The 21,373-nt window shown below is 52.4% G+C and overlaps 1 protein-coding gene and 1 non-coding gene across 2 annotated transcripts; one reads left to right on the forward strand and one right to left on the reverse strand.

Annotated features, from left to right (window-relative positions):
* Nucleotides 1-250: 250 nt before the first annotated feature.
* Nucleotides 251-19,747, reverse strand: GNA15 (G protein subunit alpha 15). Its single transcript, XM_065918079.1, has 7 exons — nucleotides 19,239-19,747; nucleotides 11,060-11,244; nucleotides 8,926-9,080; nucleotides 8,156-8,284; nucleotides 5,565-5,694; nucleotides 3,811-3,964; nucleotides 251-1,194 (listed from the first exon to the last, which is right to left on the reverse strand). The coding sequence occupies exons 1-7, from the start codon at nucleotides 19,381-19,383 to the stop codon at nucleotides 968-970; spliced, it is 1,125 nt and encodes a 374-aa protein (XP_065774151.1). The 5' UTR covers nucleotides 19,384-19,747; the 3' UTR covers nucleotides 251-967.
* On the forward strand, nucleotides 14,287-14,359 carry TRNAV-CAC (transfer RNA valine (anticodon CAC)). Its single transcript has one exon. It is a non-coding gene; the product is annotated as a tRNA-Val (tRNA).
* Nucleotides 19,748-21,373: the final 1,626 nt, after the last annotated feature.

Raw genomic sequence — 21,373 nt, forward strand, 5'->3', positions numbered from 1 at the left:
AACAGAGGGCCAGCTAATAGGACCCCACGGCCACAGAGAGAGGCTGGACTTCACTTCCTGGCTTGAAATGCACACAGTCCCGCACATCCCTGTGCTCCGTGCCCTGCACAGCGGATGGACAAGTAGAACTTTTCCCTTCCTTTGCCATGTTGCTACCCTGTCCGGGACAGGAGACTTGCGACAGGACAGCGGGGGCCAGGGCTGGAGGAGGTGGGGTGTTACACAGGACGCCCCTAAGAAACCAAAGGTCTCCAGAATGTCATTTCTTTAATGTCCACCCTGCAAGGGGCCATGCAGAAGGTGAGGGAATAAATACAGAAGGTTGTAAGATGCAGTGCTCCCGGCCTCCAGCCTGGGAAGGAAGGCGGATACCTGTGGACCTCAGTTTCCTTCACCTGGAAACCGGGGCAAGACACACTTTGAGCCAAGAGGCTCTGAAAGGGCGTCTCTTTCTCCCAAGAAAACAGAAGTCCCTGAGCTCCCCAGACCTCAGGCTGGGATGGCGGCTCCGGTCCGCTAGGGGGCGCCAGATCCCGCGTCCCCGGCATGAAGGCCCACTCCCCCCATCCCCGGGCCGGCACAGAAGCCCCAAAGGGTGTCTGCCTAAGAGAGGACATACCTACAGGTGGGGGTCCTGAGAGAGCCCCACCCACTCAAGTCCTGGATCCCTTGCTCTTTCCACCCTTTCCTGCACCTTGGCCTCCTAAACGGCCACTGTGTTTTCTCTCCGAGGAGGTAAACTGAGTCGAGGGAAGGGGGATCCAGAGGCTGTCCTGACGAGGGGCGGAGAAGGAAGGGGGTAGCGACCGGCCTTCCACGCCGGCTCACTCGTGGTCCTTCCTCCACCTGGGTCTGGGGCTGGAGCGACATGGGGCATCTGGGCTAACTGAGCGCCGGCCCGCCCCGCGCCCCCTGCCCGCACGTTCCGAGTTCGGAGCGGGTCCGAGTTCGGAGCGGCGGGCCTGGGTCAGAGCAGGTTGATCTCGTCCAGGTAGCGGGCCAGGACCGAGTCCCGTACGTCCTTGAAAACCTTGCGGATGTTCTGTGTGTCCGTGGCGCACGTGTAGTGGCTGAAGAGGCGGCGGGAGCGCGGGCCCTTCCTTCCCCCGTCGGCACCGTCCACGCAGCCGGCGTACATGCGGGTGTACATGTCCAGAATGAACTTCTTGGCTGCCTCCGCGTCCTGCTTGGGGCCTGGGGACAGGGGTGGGCAGTCAGAGCACGCGGCTCGTGTGGCAGGTGAGAGCCCCTCCCTCCTGGGACCAAGGTAGACTCTGGACAACATCGGGGCTGCAGGAACCATCCGGCAGGGTGCCTGCCAGCCGCCACCATCTTTTGTGTTTCTAGCTATTCACATGACTGAGGCCCAGCCAGTAGGAGCCTCGGGTAGGCTCATGGGTCACATGGTCTGGAATGGACCAATGAGGCTGGTCTCTGAGACGGCACAGAACCGTGTTAAAGACCCTCTCTGGAGCCTGGAGGTCCAGAGAAAGACATCCTGGGAAGATGAAAGAGAAGGGGAGGGATGGCTGCCCTGATGGGGCACACGTGGGATTTCCACCCCGCCATCTCTCATTCATATACGTATGCGCGTGTGTGTGTGTATACATATATACATACACACGGTCACACACATATGTGAAATATATATATATATATATAGTGAGTCAAGGGCTTCTGGAACCCCCCAAGACCCGCCTCCACTACTTAGAAGTTGAGTTACCTTATCTGTTAATCCACCTAAGCTCTGAGAGTCTGTTTCCTCATTTGTTTAAAACAGGAATCATAACAGTCCTACGCCTCCCTGAGGTGTTGTGAAGACTCAACACAATCATGTCGAGGGCTCCATGTTCAATCAGAGAAGCTTTCAGGAGTCTGTACTACCATCATTCTGTCAGAAAGGCAGGTTCCCATAATGGTTATGACCTGCCAACTTTGGATCCAGGAAACTTGGGTGGGAGTCCTGCCTCTGCCAGTCACTAGCTGTGTGACTTTTGGCAAATGACTATCTCTCTGTGCTTCAGTTTCCCCATCTCTATAGTGGTGAGAAACAAGTGTGCTACTGGACAGCGATTTTTTAATGAGCATTTTTAACAAGTCAGTACATGAAGGTGCTTCCATTAGTGTTAGATGTATTAGCTGTTATTGGCTTATTATTATTGTCATGAATACTATTTAGTAGAGAGGAGAGAAGACTGTGAGTCAGAAGTTAGCAAAGGGTGCTTCAGCCTCTGTGGCTGGGAGAAAAGGATGAGTTATGGGGGTTCCCTGCGACATGAAGGAAAACAAACCATCCTCAAAATGATCTACTTTATCCCTGTTTCCAAACTCTCCAAGTCATGGTCCCACTTCCAGAATTGCCCAGGGGATGCTCTGGGAAGATGCAGAAGAGTGTCCAGGTCACCTTCCTGGAACAAGCTGACATCTGTCACCCAGACCTCAAGTCTTGTGGGTAAGATTGGGTGAGACTGGCCACACAGGCTCTGACAGACCAGCGGTCATACCTGTGGCTGCTGCTGCTGCTGCTGCTAAGTCGCTTCAGTCGTGTCCGACTCTGTGCAACCCCATAGACGGCAGCCTACCAGGCTCCTCCGTCCCTGGGATTCTCCAGGCAAGATCACTGGAGTGGGGTGCCATTTCCTTCTCCAGTGCATGAAAGTGAAAAGTGAAAGTGAAGTCGCTCAGTCGTGCCTGACTCAGCGACCCCATGGACTGCAACCTACCGGGCTCCTCCATCCATGGGATTTTCCAGGCAAGAGTACTGGGGTGGGGTGCCATTGCCTTCTCCACACACCTGTGGTGACATCCTCAAAACTTACACACTAAGCTCATGCTAAGGGTTTCACTTACTGTGGTTGATTGTGTATTAGGATGAATACACAAAACTCACAATTTGGTGAATACACCAAATCCATGTCCACTCAGAATCTCAGAATATGACCTTATTTACAGATAGCGGGTTTTGCGCATGTAACTGGTTAAGCTGAAATGAGATCACACTAGGTTAGGTCAGGTCCTAAACCCAATGACTGGTGTCCTTGTAAGAAAAGAAGAAATGGGGACTTCCTTGGTGGCACAGTGGATAAGAATCCACCTGCCAATGCAGGGGGACATGGGTTTGATCCCTGGTCTGGGAAGATTCCACATGTCGCAGGCCATCTAAGCCTGAGCTCTAAGTCCCATAAGCCACAACTACTGAAGCCCATGCACCTATAGCCTGTGCTCCACAACAAGAGAAGCCACCACAATAAGAAGCCTGTGCACCACAATGAAGAATAGCCCCCACTCCCCACAACTAGAGAAAGCCCACACGCAGCAACAAAGACCCAGCACAGCCAAAAACAAAGAAAGGAAGAAGAGAAGAGACAACCAGAGACAGGGAGAGTCACGTGGTAACAGAGGTAGAGACTGGAGACTCGCAACTGCAAGCCAAGGGATGCTAAGGCTTACAGGTGACCGCCAGAAATGAGGAGGGGGCCGGGGACAGGCTCTCCCCCAGAGCTTCTAGAAGGAACCAACACTGCTGTCATCTTGACTTCAGACTTCTGGCCTCCTAAACTATGAGGGGGAAATTTCTGCTGTTTCCAGCACCCAGTATTAAGCTTTCTGTTACCTTCTCCCCATTCGACAGAGGGGGAAGCTGAGACTCAGAGATCTCCGACAGAGATCAGAGATGGGTCTGGAACGCAGGTCTGTCCAACTGCACTTGGAACCCCAGTGACTCCAGGCTGAGGTGTGGCCTGAACCAGCGTCTCTCTTGGAAGCTGCTTTTGGGAAGTGAAGGGTATAGAAAGTTCTAGAACCACTCACCACGGAAACTGGGGAAGTAGGTAGCCAGGTGGGAGGTGGGGATCTTCTCCTCCAGGATGTCGGTTTTGTTGAGGAAGAGGATGACGGAAGTGCTTTTGAACCAGGGCAGTTCCAGGATGGTCCCAAACAGGGCCAGACTCTCCTTCATTCGGTTCTGGGTTGGGAGGCACAAGCTGGTCATGGATCCAGATGGATGCTCGGCCTGAACAGGAGCCCTCCCCACAGGTGGAGATGGGGCTGGCAGCCCACCATCCAGCAGCTTGAGGCTCCCCAGTTCCCGCCGGGCTAAGACTCTGGGCAGTGGGGCCAGCTGCCTGTGTATGCCCAAGATTGCTTTGTGCCAGTACTGGATGGGCTAGTGCACCCTACCCCCAAATTCATGTCCACCTGGAACTTCAGAATGAGACCTGATTTTGAAATAGGGTCTTTGAAGATGCAATCAGTTAAGAATCGGTCACACTGGAGTAGGGTGGGCTCTGACTCCAATGTCCTTATAAGAAGGGGAAATCAAAGGATTTCCCTAGTGGCCCAGTGGTTAAGACTCTGTGTTTACGATGCAGGGGGCAAGGGTTCCATCCCTGGTTGGGGAACTAAGATCTCACATGCCACGCAGCATGGCCAAAAAAGTTTAAAACTTATTTTTTAAACTAGGACACAGGGAGATGGCCATGTGAAGATGGAGGCAGAAATGGGGTTGTATCTTCTCCAGTCAAGGGGCCCCAAAGATTGTCAGCAGGCCAGAAGCTGGGAGAGCCTCAAACAGACTCTCTTTCACAGGGTCAGAAGGAGACAGCCCCACTGACACCTTGACCTTGGGTTTCAGGCCTCCAGGAACATGAGACAATAAATTTCTGTTGTTTCAGCTCTACCACCCACTCCCCCCAACCAGCCCTACCTCCCAGTTTGTGGGACTTCATCACAGCAGCCCAAGCAAAGTGGGACGTGGTGTGTGGCTCGATTCAAGCAAGATCTGTGTCAAAATGACCTCAAATTGATTCTATCTCACTGAGTTTGATTCTATCTGACTCAGCCCGAAAGTACAAATTATAAAACCTGACCCTTGGATCCTGAAACTGCCTATGTGAGACTTTAACCCTGAAAAGTGCTCACGTCAGAGATAATAGTGTGCCCAACCTTCAAGGTGCTCAGTCGCTTTGGTCGTGTCTGACTCCTTGTGACCCCATGGACTGTAGCCTGCCAGGCTCTTCTGTACATGGGATCTCCCAGGCAAGGATACTGGAGTGGGTTGCCATTTCCTCCTCCAGGGAATCTTCCCAAACCAGGAATTCAACCTGCATCTCCTGCATCTCTTGCATTGCAGGTGGATTCTTTACCACTGAGCCATCAGGGAAGCTGAATTAGGAGAAGAATTCATGAAAAGGAGAAGAATCCTGAATAAAAACAGGACATAGCCCCATTCCCACAGCATGACCCATACTCCCAGGACAGCACACTGTGCCCCAGGGTGTGGGAATAGGGTGGTGTGCCTTGAAGCTTGAGTATCCAACTGTGTGTGCGTGTGTGTGTATGTGTGTCCCCAGGGTCCTTGTCTCACAAATACGTGTGGATCTGTGCATTGGGGTTCAATGGTCTGGCCACAAAAGAATGGATGGTGAAGCTCAAAGCCACGCCAGACACACACAGACTTCCTCAAGAGTGGCGGTAGGGTTTCCTGCTCAGTTGAGGGTCCCTGGGCCAAGGAGTGAGTAAGGAGTAGGGGAGACGGCACCCCCGCATCCCCAGTGGCACCTCACCTCTTGGTTGTTCTCCTCCAAACACTGGTCATATTCACTCAGCGAGGCCAGGTAGATGAGGGCAATCACATTCTCGAAGCAGTGGATCCACTTCTTGCGTTCTGACTTCTGGCCCCCGACATCCACGATCCTGCGGGGAAACCACCTCCTGTCAGAGCTCAGACCCAATCAGGGACCCTGAGACATGGCACCCCAGACCCCAGTCCTGGCTGGGACATGCCACAATCAACATTAATAGCAGCGAGAATAGATGCTAGCCACCTGTGAGTGACTGCCTTTCACCCCATGGGGCAGGCATCACTATGATACCCATTTTACAGATGAGGAAACTGAAGTGCAGAGAAGAGAGGGGACTATCCTGAACTTCTGTTGCACTGGGCTGCCTTCTACCCCACAGTAGGGGACAGCTAGTTGGGCACATCCTCAGTCTGCCCTGTTTTGACTGATGACCCAGGGGAAGTTGCAAAACTCAGTTTCCCATTGGCTGTGATCTGGGTGACCACGGGAGTGTCCAGCAGCCACCCAGATGGCCAAGAGCCATCCCCTCTGTTTGCGTCCCAGGACAAGCGTTTGCCTCCACCCCCAGACACACCGCAACAAAAACCTGAGCCCTCCCTCCTTCCTGTTGTCTCTTCTAAGAAATATGGGTTGCTGATAACAAACCCTGCGTCATTTCCCTGGGGATGCGACCATTACTCAGGCAGCAAGCAGGAAATGCCAGAAGCCTCAGAGCAAGAAGAGACTTGCCCCGATGCACAGGAGGAAAATCCAGGCTGGTGCCTGAGGCTCCTGAGTCTCAAAACCGGCCTTTCTGGTGATCCCCAGATTCCCTCAGACCCTGTGTCCAGAGTCAGATGGGGGAGGCAGCGGCTTAGAATGGGGCTCCAGAGGCTGAGACAGCTGTGAGGTTTGCTTACTCTCCAGCCTCCCAGCTCAGCGTCTCCCTTTCCTCTGAGCCCTCACCTTTGCCTTGAGAATGGACTCAAGTTTCCCCTTCTGAAAATTCCCCTCCTCCACCCAGTCTTTCCTCTGAACTTCCCCAACCACTACTTTTACTTCTAAACTTTCACCAACTCACCCATCCACCTGTTCGTGCATCCACCCACCCCCTCCTTTTCCATCTTTCCACTCACGCATCTAGTCACCCATCTGTCCACATACTCACCCAACCCTTCATTCATCCATCTATCTATCCATCTATCCATTCATACAGCCACCCATTGATCCATCTATCCACCTACCTATCCATCTATCCATTCATCCACCCAAACAATGGCTTCCCCGATGGCTCAATAGTCAAGAATACACCTGCAACGCAGGAGACGAAGGAGACATGGATTGAATCCCCGGATTGGAAAGGTCACCTAGAGGAGAGCATGCCAGCAGACTCCTGTATTCTTGTCAGAAAAATCCCATGGACAGAGGAGCCTGGCGGGCTACAGCTCAGGGAGTCGCCAAGAGTTGGACACGACTGAAGCGGCTGAGCACACACACTCACTCAATATCACATAAGATACCAATCAGAGAAGCAGAAGAATCAGTCTAAAGCTGTAACTTCAAGGGGCTCTCCATCTAGTGGAGGAGACCAAATGCAAACAGTAAATTATGAACCTTCTTGTTCCCAAACCATGGAGCCAGGAGGGAGGGCCATTCAAGGAAACAAGAGATCCCACATGAGTGGGTTGAGCACTGGAGGTTCTCAGGTACACCTGCACAGCTCTCTGCCACCATCTTGCTAAGGTCATTGAAGATTCTCTAAAGGCCACTCCCAGAAGTTGCTAGTGTCTCTGACCTTTTCTTGGTCTTTGACACTGGCCATGGCTCTGCATGGACCATTCTTGGCTGCACTGGACCCCCACACCTCTCTGTCTTCCAGCTCAGGCCTGTTTGTGCCCAGCCATCTCCCAGATGGTCCAGACTCCTCAGACCCAACCTGCCCCAAATAACTCCATCGGCTTTTCTAACACCTCCCACTCTATCACCACCACAGTGGTTTTTACCATCTACACCATCATCTTGATGGGAAACTCACAGCGAGTTTTTTTTGACTGCTTGCTCTATTTCCCATGCTCACCCATTCTACATCAGAAACATTTCTTGCACCATTCCCTCATTTCCATCCTCATGGCCACTTACCCAGACCCTTCCCAACCCTGTCTGCCTGGACCATGGCTCCTGCCTCCTCCTGGGTCTCGTGACACCCAGCCTGAACCCCTCATTGATCACTAGAGGGATCAGCCTCTGAGCTTCCCCAGCCCCAAATTAATCCCTCTGATCTAGCCCTGACCGCAGTCTCTGTTTCCACCTTCCCATCACCCATAGCTCTAGTGAACTCCTAATCATTCTTCAATGCCCTAAGACCAATGCCTCCTCCTCCAGGAAGACTTCCTCTCCCAGAACTCTGGAGGCTATGTGTGGGCCCTTCCAGGTCCCAGTCCTGACTCCATGGTGGGGATGGAGATGTCTATGCCCAGCTTTGCCTCCCCCAGCCTGACAGGCCCTTTGTGGGCTGGGACAGACAACTCCTACTCAGCCCTCAGCGCTGCAGCTCCTTTGCCCCTCCTACAAGAGCCTCCAAGCTCTGTGCTCACCGCAGGTTGGTTTTCTGCACGGAGAAGCAGTACTCGTTGATCCCGGTGGTGGGCATGCGGCTTCGGAGCACGTCCTGCGCGGTAGGGATGTAGCCCTCTTCCGTGATACGGTCCAGATTCGACAGGTAGCTGTGGAGCCGGAAGCCCTGAGTGCAAGGCTTGCAACCTCCCTTCGCTTCTCAGATTTCCCCTGACTCAGGGCCCCATGAGGACCCTGCTGGGGGAGGAGAGCCCCCAGAGAGGGGCCAGCATTTCTGTGGGTCCCAGGTGGCTGAGGAGCCTAGCCTGAGGCCACGGGAGCCTCAGGGAGAAGCAGCTTCACCCTCAGGGCAGTGTATCTCTCTGCGGAGGCTGTCACCCCAGGTTTATGTCACTGCCACAAGAGCAGTGATATCCTTGAGAACTAGACGCCCAGCGTTGAGCCCAGGACAGCATCACCCCAGAAATGGTCTCACGCCAGAAACGGTGTCACCCCAGAAACATCACCCCAAGAGCTATGTCACTCCAGAAACAGCATCACCCCAGGCGCTGTGTCACCCCGGTAACAGTGCACCCCAGGAACTGGGTCACCTGTGGAGCAACGTCACCCCAGAAGCACCCTTACCTGGGAGTCAAGACCACCCACAGCACCCCCACAGTGGAAGCCGGCCGGCCTTGGGGCCCCTCTGCCTGCTCGGGTACCTGGGAATGGGTCTCCTCGGACTGTGTCCAGGCACAGCCTCCCGCCCCAGACCCCGGCCCCTTACCCAGCCCGTGGACCCCAGACTCACTACACAGCTGAGTCAAGCAGGTGGAACTCTCGCCGGCGCTCATAGCAGGCGCGGATGCCGGCGTCCTCCCACAGCCACTGCATGGCCACGGCGTGGCGCTTCTCGAATTTGGTCACCTTGTAGGGGTCCTGGCTCATGATCACACTGGCGTGGTGCTGGGAAGGGATGGACGGGGCGGGTCAGAGCAGCCGGACAGGGCTGGCGCGGGGCGGGGCTGCCCTCCTGACGCCTCTGCCCCCTTGGCGTGTCTGCAGGCCGCAGGGGCAGCAGGGGCGCTCGCGCAAGGAGCACCAGTTCGGGTGACCCTGCGCGGGGCAGCAACCTCTGCTCCATCCGTCTGCTTTTCTTTGCACCAGAAGCAGGCGCTCTTGTTTATCTTTGAATTATCTTTTTATAGAGGTAATTAAGCTACCATGAGGTCATGAAGGTGGCCCTAGTCCAGAGTGACTAGTACCCTTATAAGAAGAGATTGGGACATGAACACAACAGAAGGATGGCCATGTGAGGATACAGAGAGAGGACAGCCGTCCACGAGCTAAGGAGAGAAGACTCTTAGGGAACCAACCCTGAGGTCTTAGGGGTGAGGACCCTTATACACTGCTGTGGGGACTGTAAACTGGTATAGCCACTGTGGAAAACAGTTTGGAGGTCCCTCCCAAATTAAAAATAGAGCCACCAGGAATTCCTTGGCAGCTCAGTGGTTAGGATTCCACACTTTTACTGCCGAGGGTCCAGATTCAATTTCTGGTCAGGGAACTAAGATCTCACAAGCTGTGTGCAGCAGCCAAAAAAGTAAATAAGCAAATAATTTGTTTTCTAAAAATAGAGCTATCATATGATCCAGCAACTCCACGGCTGGGTATGAAATCAGGATCTTGAAAAGATATCTGCACTTTCAGGCTCATTGCAGCATTATTTACAGTAGCCAAGATGCGGAAAGAACCTAAATGTCCATCAATGGATGAATAACTAAGGATGTAGATATAGGGACTATTATGCAGCCTTTAAAAAGAAGTAAATTCTGCAACAGAAGACAATGTAGATAAACCTTGAGGACATCATGTTAAGTGAGATAAGCCAGTCACAGGACAGATCCTGCATGATTCTACTTACACAAAGAATCAGGAAGCAGCAAGTGCAAGGACACAGAGAATAGAATGGGCTGAGGGGACAGGTTGGGGGTTGATATGAATAAAGTTTCCCTAAGGCAAGGGGAACACCTTCTAGAATTCTTTCTTTATGACATTGTATCTGCAGTAACTGATACTGCATTGTGCACTTAAAATTTGCTAAGAGAATAGATTTCATGTCTAATGTTCTTCATACAATAAAATATTTAAAAAGAAGGGTGGAGACTTCCCTGGTGTTCCAGTGGTTAAGACTCCCTGCTTCCTAAAAAAAAAAAAAATATATATATATATATATATATATATATATATATATATATATAAAGACTCCCTGCTTCCAATGCAGGAGGTGCAAGTTTGATCCCTGGTCAGGGAACTAAGATCCCACATGCAATCTGGTGCAACCAAAAATAAAATAAAACAAAGAAATATAAAAAGAAGGGTGATGTGACACATGGTCTGCATAGCACTGTCCCCTCAGCAGGGTGGGACAGGGCTCAGGAACCAATCCATCATAATAGTACTTCTAGAACAAAACACATGTCCACTCAGGACTCCTACCAGGCATCATAAGGTGCAAGGGAGAGATGACTGAGCCCTGGGGGTCCACAGGGGAACCCTTGCGGGGGCGGGGGGGGTATATGCTGGTGCTGAAGGTGAAACTGTTTAGTTTCTCAGCCCTGTCCAGCTCTTTGTGACCCCATGGACTTGTAGCTCACCAGGCTCCTCTGTCTGTGAGATTTCCCAGGCAAGAATACTGGAGTGGGTTGCCATGCCCTTCTCAGGGGGTGGGGGGAATCTTTGTGACCAAGGGATCGAACCTGGGTCTCCTGAATTGCAGGCGAATTCTTTACCGACTGAGCCACCTGCTCAGTGCTAGGCTGCCTGACATGTACACCAGGATCTCAAGAAACCTTGGAGGGGGCAGTTCTTAAGAACTTAGGCAATCTGAGAGACTGTGGTCCCACCTGGAAACCCTAAGGGAGCCCCCTCCCCACGGGGCTCACCTTGCTCTCAGGCCAGCTGAAGGGGATCTGTAGCCGTTCCATAGCCTCGATCATGGTCCTCATGGATACGAAGATGTTCTGGTAGACTAGAGGCCGGAAGTTCTTGCGGTCCTCCTCCGAGTAGCCCGCCCCGTGGATGATACGCATCTGCTTGATAAAGGTGCTCTTTCCACTCTCACCGGGACCTGGGGAGATGGCCACCATGGTCAGCTCAGCCCTCAAGGGGCTCCCGCCACCTAGCACCCGCCACTCCCAGGCAATGGGGCTCAAATCCCGGCTCCGTGACCCTGGGCGAGCACCTTCACGGCTCTGAGCCTTTGGGTCTCCACCTGTAAAACGTGGTTTGCTGGGTGGATGTGAGGGTTAAACTGGTTCATGGAACCGTAGTCTGGGAGGGTCAGCAAACCACTGGCCCGCAGGCAAAGCTTGTTGGCACCTGTTTTTGTTCCTTTTTTGTTTGTTTGATTTGATTTTCTGTTTTATTGTTTTTATTTATTTGGCTGTGCTGGGTCTTCTTGGCAGCATGGGGGATCTAGTTCCCTGACCAGGAGTCGAACCCAGGTCCCCTGCATTGGGAGCTTGATGTCTTACCCACTAGACACCAGGGGAAGTCCCTGTTTTTTGTTTGGTTTGTATTTTGTTTTTGTTTTTGGCTGAGCAGCACAACTTGTAGGATCTCAGTTCCCCCCAACCAAGGATCCAACCAGGCCCTCGGCAGTGAAAGTGCGTCCTAACCACTGGACCTCCAGGGAATGCCTGACAGTCACCTGTTTTTGCATGGCCAGCAAATTTTTACAGTGTGCATGGTTTTTACATTTCTAATTATTTTCACCATTACAATTTTTACAGCTTTTAAATGGTTAGTTTTTGCATTTTAAATGGCTGAGAGGAATCTAGACACTGTTTGATGACACCTGAAAATTACATGAAATTCAGGTTTCAGGGTCAGTAAATGAAGTTCTGGGCTTCCCTGGTAGCTCAGCTAGTAAAGAATCCACCTGAAATGCAGGAGACCCCAGTTTGACTTCTGGGTAGGGAAGATCCCCTGGAGAAAGGATAGGCTACCCATTCCAGTATTCATGAGCTTTTCTGATGACTCAGATGGTAAAGAATCCTCCTGCAATGCGGGAGACTGGAGTTTGATTCCTGGGTCAGGAAGATTCCCCGGGAGAAGGGCATGGCAACACACTCCAGTATTCTTGCCTGGAGAAGCCCCATGGACAGAGGAGCCTGGTGGGTTCCAGTCCTTGGAATCTCAAAAAGTTGGACATGACTAAGCACAGCACAGCAAATAAAGTTTTAATTGGCACATGGTCACACCTGGTTGTATATAAATTATCTAGGGCTGTTTTCTTGGGACAGCAGCACAGTTGAGTAGTCAGAGACCCTCCAGCTTGCAAAACTGAGAAGATTTACTGTTCCGCACTGTTTAGTTGCTAAGTCTTGTCTCTTTAGAGACCCCATGGACTGTGGCCCACCAGGCTCCTCTGTCCATGGGATTCTCCTGGCAAGAATACTGGAGTCGGTTGCCATTTCCTTCTCTAGAGGATCCTCTTGACCCAGGGATTGAACCCAAGTCTCCCACGTGGCAGGGAGATTCTTTACCACTGAGCCACCTGGGAAGCCCGAAATGATTTTCTATCTGGCCCTTTACAGAAAAAGTCTGTAGACCCCTGGCTTAGAATGCGCTTTGATATAGTAAGAGTCATATTTGTGTTCACTACTATTAGCAGTAGTAGTCTTTACTGTAATTATAATTACTGTTATCATTATTTGCTATAATTATTTCAGGTAGAGAAAGTTTTATGAAGGAAATACAATAGGACAAACAGAGTGATTAAGTGACTACTACAGCTAAGTGCATGGAACACTTCTCAGTGGAGGTGACATTGGGCTTGAGATCTGAAGGCTGAGAAGGTGGCTCCCGTGTCAAGATGTGGGGAAAGGGAGCATCAGGCAGAAGACACAGCATGTGCAAAGGCCCTGGGGCAGGACTGTACCTGGTGTGTTTGACAAACAACTGGGAGACCCCTGTGGCTGGAGCAGAGTGAGCGAGGGGGCGGGAGGAGGGGAGGGCAGGGAGGGGATGGGGCGGGTCATGCAGAGGCTTGTGGGCTACAGGAGAGCTTGGGCTTTTACCCTCAGGGAGGTGGAAGCCTGGAAGGCTGTGGGCAGAGGAGGTGCGGGGCCTGACTCAGGTGCTCACAGGCGCCCTCTGGTTACTTCAGGGAGGACTTCCCACCAGCCAGATGGTTCAGGCTGACCCAGGTGGCCACGTGGAGCGAGAGAGAAGGGGACATTCACATGAGATACTTGGGAGACAGAACCCACACAACCTTACAGTGGAACAGGGTGGGATGAGGATCCTTGCAGGCTCATCTACAGAATTTCCAGGGCCAAGTGCAGGATGGACCCTCGGGGCCCTTCTGAGTGCAGGGTTGCCCGGCCCAAAAGCCAGATGTGGGTCTGTGACATTAACACTAGAACCTTCCAGAGCCCAGGACCAGGAGCTCAAAGAGGAAGGCCTGGCTCGCTGCTGTCTGAGCCCTGATATCTCCCTCTTGGAGCCTCTGTTTTCTCATCTGTGAAATGGGCTTGACATCCAGGTGAGAGGTACATGGCCAGGAAGCCTCCTCCAACACCTGCCTGGCATGGGGTCCCTCCATGGGCGGGGGGCACTCGTGCAGGAGGAACTGAGACCAGCCGCAGAAAGGGAAGGGGTAGCCTGGCTGGAGCCAGAAAGAGGAACCGGGAGCAGTGGGAACATAGTGGGGAGGAGGCAGGGAGTGTGGGAAGTGGCGGAAGAGGGAGTGCTCTCTTGAATCACCCATGTGGGGGCTCCAGTCCCTCCCCACCCCCAGCACATTTGAGGGCAGTGAGGGGTGAGCTGGTGACACCACTGCACTTGAGATCCAAGAAAAAGAGTCACTTTTCTGTTACCCTAAAGGACATTCATGGGGAAACTGGAAACACTGGTGGGACGTGATGGAGACAAGACTGTACCACATGCATCGGCCACTCATCATTGTCTTGGGGGTCTTTGCTTTTTAGTGAGACCCAAACCCATGGAAGTATTTGGGGGATAAAAAGGTGAAAAGTAATCATCCTCCAATTAAAAATAAATAAAATTTAAAAAAAAGATCAGGGCTGCAACTGTTCTCACAAGTGAATCAAAAAACAATGAATATATCCATACTAAATATATAAATGTATAGCAAAGTGGGACTTCCCTGGTGGTCCAGTGGCTAAGACTCTGCACTCACAATGCAGTGGTCCTGGGTTCAATCCCTGGTCAGGGAACTAGATCCCACATGCCAAAACTAAATGATCTGCTGCTGCAACTAAAGATTCTATATGCTGCAACTAAGACCCAGAGCAGCCAAATGAATAAATATTTTTAAATGCAATTGCATTTTTAAAAATAAATATATAGCAAGTAAGCTACAGACATACATTATATAAATTACAAATATACACACACGTATGTATGGAGAGGGAATAAAGGGCATGAGATAAAATATTAACATTTTCAGAAGGATCCAGTACAACTTTTCTAGAACTCTGAAAGTATTTCAAAATGTAAAGTTAAGAAAGTGGGGGGAAACCCCTCAAAAGCCAGGTGAGATCCTTCGTTGGAGGCTGAAACAGAAAAAGGGCCTTTGTGGAAAAACCAGTGAAATCTAAACTTTGGAGTTGAGTTCATAGAAACATGAGGGCGCAGTTCCCATGTTAATATCTCAGCTATGACAGCCCACAGCACTTATGTAAGAAGTCATCATAGAGGAAGTGGTTCAGAAGTCGGGAATTTTCTGTGCAGTCTTTGCCACGTTTTTGTCCATTGAAAGTGATTCCAAAATAAAAAGTTTCCAGGACTTCCCTGGTAGTCCAGTGGTTAAGATTCCGTGCTTTCAATGCAGGGGGCATGGGTTTGATCCCTGGATGAAGAACTAAGATCCCGCATGGGATCTTATTAATTAAATAAACAATTAAATAAATAAAATGTTTACTATAAACAAATTAACAACAAACGGACACCACCCCTTCAGTATGGAGCCACCTGTCTCAGATTCTGAAATTCCTTGGGCTTCAGGACAGACATACATCAAACTCACTAAATATTCCTGCAGTGGGACATCTGACTATCACAGTTGGTGAGATAAACCCACAACCTCACCTCCCACTGGGAAACCTGGGGAGATGGGCTGGTCTCTGTTTTTTTAACAGCTCTGTTTATTTATTTATTTGGCCACATCACGTGGCATGTGGGACCTTAGTTCTCCAACCAGGGATTGACCCTGCACCCCCTGCAATGGAAACAAGGAGTTCTAAACACTGTACTACCTGGGAAGTCTGAGACAGGTTGGTCTCCTATGCTTCTGTGATTTGGAGATGGTAGAGGTGGCTGTGAGTTCTGCCCCCCTGACCTCACCCTCCCAGTGTGGTGGGGGGTCCATGCACCAGCTCCCCACGAGAAGACTGGCCCTTGGTTCCACTTTTCAGGTGGAAAAACTGAGTCCCAGATTGGTTGGGTCCTGCAGTTGGTGAGTGGTCAGATTGGGACTAAAACCCAGTTTTGAGTCCAGAGTTCTTGGGCTCTTTCATGATCATTCTGGGAAGTTCCCCAGGTGCTGCTTGAATCATTGTCATCATCCGTGTCTTCCCAGTGACAATGATTTAAGTCTTAGCATCTGCCAGGCCCTGAGCCCAGGTCCTCTCTGACTGACCTTGGTGGATCCTCAGAAACATTCCCGCTGTGTTCCCATTCACAGTGGAGATGTGGGGGCTCAGAGAGGTGCAGTGACTTTCCCAAGGTCACACAGCTAATGGAGAAGCAGAGGAGTAAAAACAAGCCCTTGTGAATCCTTCACCAGCAAAATAGGACGTGGCCAGTAGGCTGAGTCAGGCATCATCAAACTATCAGTTAATAGGACTTTTCTCCACACACTCGGAAGCTCATCGGCTCCTCTGGGTGCTGCCAAAATGGCAGTGAGACCTACGGCAGAGGACTGCATTCTTTGACCTTCCTCTGGGCTGCTCCTCTGGGAGCACAAACAAAGATCTCATCAAGCAACAGTTAATTTTGTTGGGATGCGCTGTTTCATTAAAGAAAAAAAAAAAATCCCAGTTGCCACCCACAACTTGGGTTTCATGACTCACATGTGAGTCCCAACTTGAAGTGAAACACTTCACCTTTGCAGCCATGACTCCTGGAACCACTGAGGATTCAGGAGCCTCTCCTGGTGTGGTTCAGGAAGCTCCCCAAATGACACTGAAAGATGTAGGAGAGCTGTCTCCACCTGGCACAGCCTTGCAGCCCAGACGGGAAGTGGCCTCTTCCTTCTGGGCACAGGGGAGGAAGTGGAAATGCAGAGGCCAGGAGCTGCGCCAAGTCCCAGGCATCACGAGACACTGGGTGGCTCCTTCCATCGGGAACCGCAGCCCCCACCCCACCGTCCACTCCCGGGATACGGGGCTCCTGGGGCACTGGGAGTCAGGCCCAGGCAGCTGGAGACCACACAGCCCAGCTTCCGTGCCCAGCTCTGCCTCCAAACCCGCTACAGTCCCCAGACCCAATCCTGCCACCTCCCTGGGCCTCAGTTTCCCCATCTGTCACTGGGGTTCTGTGGAGGCACATTCACAGGGCAGTCAAGATCATGGACTTTGGAACCGGATTTCTAGGCTCCAGTCCTGGCTCTGTGACTTTGGGCGAGTCGCTTCACCTCTCTGGGCCTTGGTTTCCCCATCTGGGGACAGGAATGGTTCCCACCTCACATAGTACAGACAGAGCTGGCTTCTTTATTATTATTATTATTATTGGAGGGGGGCGCACTGCACGGCAGGCAAGATCTTAGTTCCACAAAAAGGGGTCAAACCTGCACCCCCTGCCATGGAAGCTTGGAGTCTTGACCACTGGACCCCCGGGGAAGTCCCAGAGATGGCTCCTTTAATTGTTTTATTCAGACTCTTCCCCTTCTCAATGTGGTGACTACTTCCTACCAGGGACAGATCTCTGGTCCCTTGGGCTTCTTCCTCAAAAGGATCAACCACCTCCCAGAAGAAAGCAAAAAACTTTTGAATTCAATTCCTGTTTTTAAGAAGGAGGGCAGGTGTGGAGGCAGCCCTTGGGGCTTGGATGGGGGTGGTTGAAACCACAGTCCAGCAGGCTGTCCACAGGGCCACATCAGTGCTTGGACACGTGGACAACATCCCTTCTCCCCTCCCCCCCGCGCCCGGCAACGAGCAGAAGTGGCTTCCTGATTTGGGGCTGGCTGTCCCGTAGTCAGTCAGCAAAGGACTCTGCCAGCTCTAGGAAGATACAGTATAACTCTGGGGAAAATCACCCCAGAAACTGGATTCATTCATTCATTCACTCATTTATAAAGCATGCATCGGGCATACCCTCATGATCAGGGCACTGTCCTCCTGAAATAATGCCAGGGACACAAGAGTGAATAAGATGGACATGGTCTCTACCTCTCTGTTGCTTACTGTGTAACTGGAGAGACAGACAGTGAACAAGGAAACAGGAAAACACCGGAAAGAGTGTCGTGAAGTGAGTGCTGTGAAGAAAAATTGTGCAGAGGAAGAAGGACGGGTCTGACTTTGAAGCCAGAGAGATCAGGGAAGACGTCTCTGAGGAGGTGACACTTGAGCTGAGACACACTGGCCAGGCAAAGGCTTGTGGGGATGCTGACAGTCCTTGGCGGGGAGAACGGCAAGTGCAGAGGTCCTGGGGTATGGTTAGAGAAACCTGAGATGTGCAAGGAAGGATCGCTAACACTGACAAACCCCTAGCCCAACTGAGCTCCTAGCTTCCCCAAAAGGGAGAGAAGACAAAGAATGAAAAAAGAGACATCACTACAAATCCTACAGACATGAAAGGATGACAGGGGAATGTTAGAAACAATCGTATGTCTGTATACTTGAAAACTTCAAAGAGCCAAATTCTTTGGAAGATACCAGTAACCAAAGCTCACAAAAGAATAGCCTACATAGCCCTATTTATTAAAAAATAGTAAATACCATATCATATATAAAAGCCTAGTTATTACAGAAAGTGAATAGAGATAGCTATTCAAGTCTTAATTAAAACTTTCCTGTGACTTCCAAAGGAAGACTCTGAGATTCTACAGCAGGGACCATAGGTTCAATCCCTGGCCAGGAAACTAAGAACCCACATGCCATGTGGGGCAAGGCCAAAAAAACAAAACAAAATAAAAACCCCTTCCAGGCTCAGACGGCTTCACTGAAGTCCTGTGCCCCACTTTCTCCTCTCTTTCCACCCCTGAGGGCTACCTCTTCCCACTGAGCAGGAGAACAGACAGGGCAGCTATCTAGATGACCAAGCCCTGCCTTTTGTCCCAGGGCAGGCAGGTGGGATTTTGGGAACTCAGGGCCTTCCCCAGCCCTTGTCCAGGACTCAGGCATTCCCAGGAGACCCTTCAAGGTTGGGGTCCCTGGGCTTAGGCCTGTGGGGCCACATACAGGGCAAAGTGGCTGGGGGAGTGGACACATGTGGACCATAAGACGTGAGGTCTCACAGGTCACAACTTTGGAGCCTTGCAATCCATCACACCTGAATCACCCCAACTCCCTCACAGGGTTTTGTTGACCTCCTCTTCTTGCTGCCGGAAATTATTTTATCTCCTTGTTAGTTTACGGGCTTATGGTCTGGCTCCGTCACCAGAAGCTGAGGTCCCTAAAGTCAGGAACACGCAACATTCCATCTCCCCTGCTATTGCACCCCACCTCCAGGAATTATGCAGTACATCTTGAATGAGTGAACTGATCCATCAATTAATCAATCCATCAAAGGTGCTTGGCCACGCTTTGCCCACAGGACTTGTCCTGATAAACCACCAGAACAGACCCAGGTCAAGCCCTCAGAGGGACGGAAGGGTCCTGGACTCTCCACGGTCTCAGGGCTAAGCTGGAGGTCCCGGCGTTAGGCAGCTCATTCCCTTCTCATGACTTGGGAGCCTGTAGGGCGGGCTGGGCCAGCCAGGCTGGAATCGGGCCACCCAACTGAGCAACCTCCACCCCTGCAGATGCCTGGGAGGTGGCTGGGCCAGGGAAACGGGCTCACAGCTCACTCCCTGGGAGGAGGAACCGAGCCTCAGTCGACTCATCCTGAAAGTGGGCTCCCAGGCTACCCCGCCCTGGATGGCCTCCGACTCACCCAGAAGCAGCAGTTTCAGCTCCCCTCGGTCGCGCTTCTTCTGCTCCAGGAGGATCTTGTTGATTTCCTGGTCGATCCGGGCTGCCGACTTCTCGTCCTCGGTCAGACACCAGGGACAGCAGCGCCAGGTGAGCGAGCGGGCCATGGTGGGGCCTCAGTGGGCACGAGGCGGCATCGCCCCTGCCCCTGCCTCGGGAGGAACCCCAGCCCGGCTGCTCTGGGGAGGGCTCCTGGCAGCTGGCGGGAAGGGCCTCCCTCGTCGTGGGGGTCACCCCCACCAGGGACCCCCTGGCTTCCTGGCCTGGGTTACTGGGCGGCCCAGCTTCTCTAGGCCTGCCTGCCAGCTCCGGGGTGGAGGAGGAGAAAAGATGCTGGCTCAGGGCTCCCCGCCCATCCCCAGACCTGTCAGGCCGGGCCAGACAGGTTGACGGCAGAAGAGCTCAGAGATGAGGTGGGCGCCTCGGGGGAGGGCGGGCCGGGGAGGAAAGGCCAGCCGCCTGGGTGCACGCTGGGCCTCCTTCCTCATTCTGGAGAAGGGGTGGACCCGGTTGTCTGTCCTCCCTGGGCCTCTGATGCCCGCCCTGGCCCACGCCCCTCTTCCCTTCCTCTGGGCCAATTAGAGGCAATCCTGAGAATACCTATCACCATCTTTATTACTTTTTTTTTTTTTTATAACTTTTTGGCCATCCTGAGGAACATGTGGAATTTTCGTTCCCCCACCAAGGATCAAATCTGTGCCCCTGCATTGGAAGCCTGGAGTCTTAACCACTGGACTGCCAAGGGAAGTGCCCCATCCTGGTATTTTTTTAAAAGAACATCTGAGGCCCAGGGGCACATACTGCTTTAAACGCTTTTGTGTATTGAGGGAAGTGGGTTTCACGCAGACAGCACCCCCACGTTCCTTGCCAGCCCCCTGCACAGATGGGGACACGGAGCTACGACCAGGCATGACTCCTGGGGGAGGCTCTCCCAGGCTTTCATGGGGCCCCAGGCTTTCAATGCAGAGCCGGCAGCTTTAGAGCCAGGGCCATTCATTCTTCCTCCAAATATGTATGTGGCGCCTCCTATGGGGCAGGCAGTCTACCCAGAGAAGAGTCTGACATGTCAAACTCCCCCCACCTCCCTGCGTGATACCCTTGACAGATAAATACCTTAAATATATGTATATCCGAGCCTATCAGATAGTGATAAAGTTTGTGTGAGAGGAGAATAAAGCCCAGGGAGGGGGATGGGAGATGTGAGGGAGCTCATTTGTGACTTGAAACATGGGGCAGGGGGAGGCAAAGAAGGTCACCCTGACACGACAACCTTTGGGACCAGGACGAGAAGCCGGACAGGGAGCCTGGCCATAGTGAGAATCTTGGGAGTGGAAGCTGCTCCCAAAAAAGCCAAGAGGTCACCATGCCCAGACCCCTCAGCCCTCAGGTCTCCAGAAGTAGAGGGGGACCAGAGGGTGAATTGTGGCTGGGCCCCCACTGACTGCTTCCAATCCAGTACTTTGCTGTTTGGAAGCAGAACACTCTTGGAGAGGTTCTAGAAAATTCTAGAAAGTTCCCAAACACCCCTCTCCCCAGAGATACACAGAATCCTGCCCAGTCTCCAGGCCCCTCCCAGAGGTGCTGGTGAGACCCAGAAAGGGTGCGTGCTGCACTTGGGACACAGCAGCAACCGTCTCCCTCCACCACGCCCTAGCCACGACCGGTGTGGTTTTCTTGCTGTTGATTCATAACGACTGGCAGATGGGAAGTTCGATAGGGGCCCCCTTGGGTCACTGGGGCCCGGCCGGTGCTGCCCTGCCTACCCCCGTCCCCACCCCGTGACCGGATGGCCGTGGGGAGGGGATGCTCCCTGGGGCCCCGAGGTCTGGGTAACTTCCCGCTCCCAGGCAGGTGAAGAAAAACAGAAATAAGTCTGTGCCGTGCAGAGCTGGGCGGAGAGAACAGAGGTGACCAACTTGGCAAAACTGGGAAGCCAGGCTGAGTCACGGGATGGAGAGCGGATGGTAGGGCGAGGCGGGGAGCCCCTGGGGCCACCCCGCTGACTATTTCCCAAAGGATACCAGGCCTTCAGCATGTGACACCGGGCCAGGGTGGTAGGCACTGGTCTAATACCTTCCTTGGCTCCCGCTGACCTCT

Source organism: Muntiacus reevesi, chromosome 1, assembly GCF_963930625.1.
Source record: "Muntiacus reevesi chromosome 1, mMunRee1.1, whole genome shotgun sequence".
NCBI classification, from domain to species: domain Eukaryota; kingdom Metazoa; phylum Chordata; class Mammalia; order Artiodactyla; family Cervidae; genus Muntiacus; species Muntiacus reevesi.

Bases quoted from the DNA above. Each gene is read 5' to 3' on its own strand.
- GNA15 (XM_065918079.1), bottom strand. From the start codon at position 19,383: ATGGCCCGCTCGCTCACCTGGCGCTGCTGTCCCTGGTGTCTGACCGAG. The intron at 11,245-19,238 runs GTGAGTCGGAGG...CCATCTCCCCAG, and splicing joins GCTGAAACTGCTGCTTCTGG to GTCCCGGTGAGAGTGGAAAG. The intron at 5,695-8,155 runs GTGAGCACAGAG...GTTTCCCCGCAG, and splicing joins GTGCAGAAAACCAACCTGCG to GATCGTGGATGTCGGGGGCC.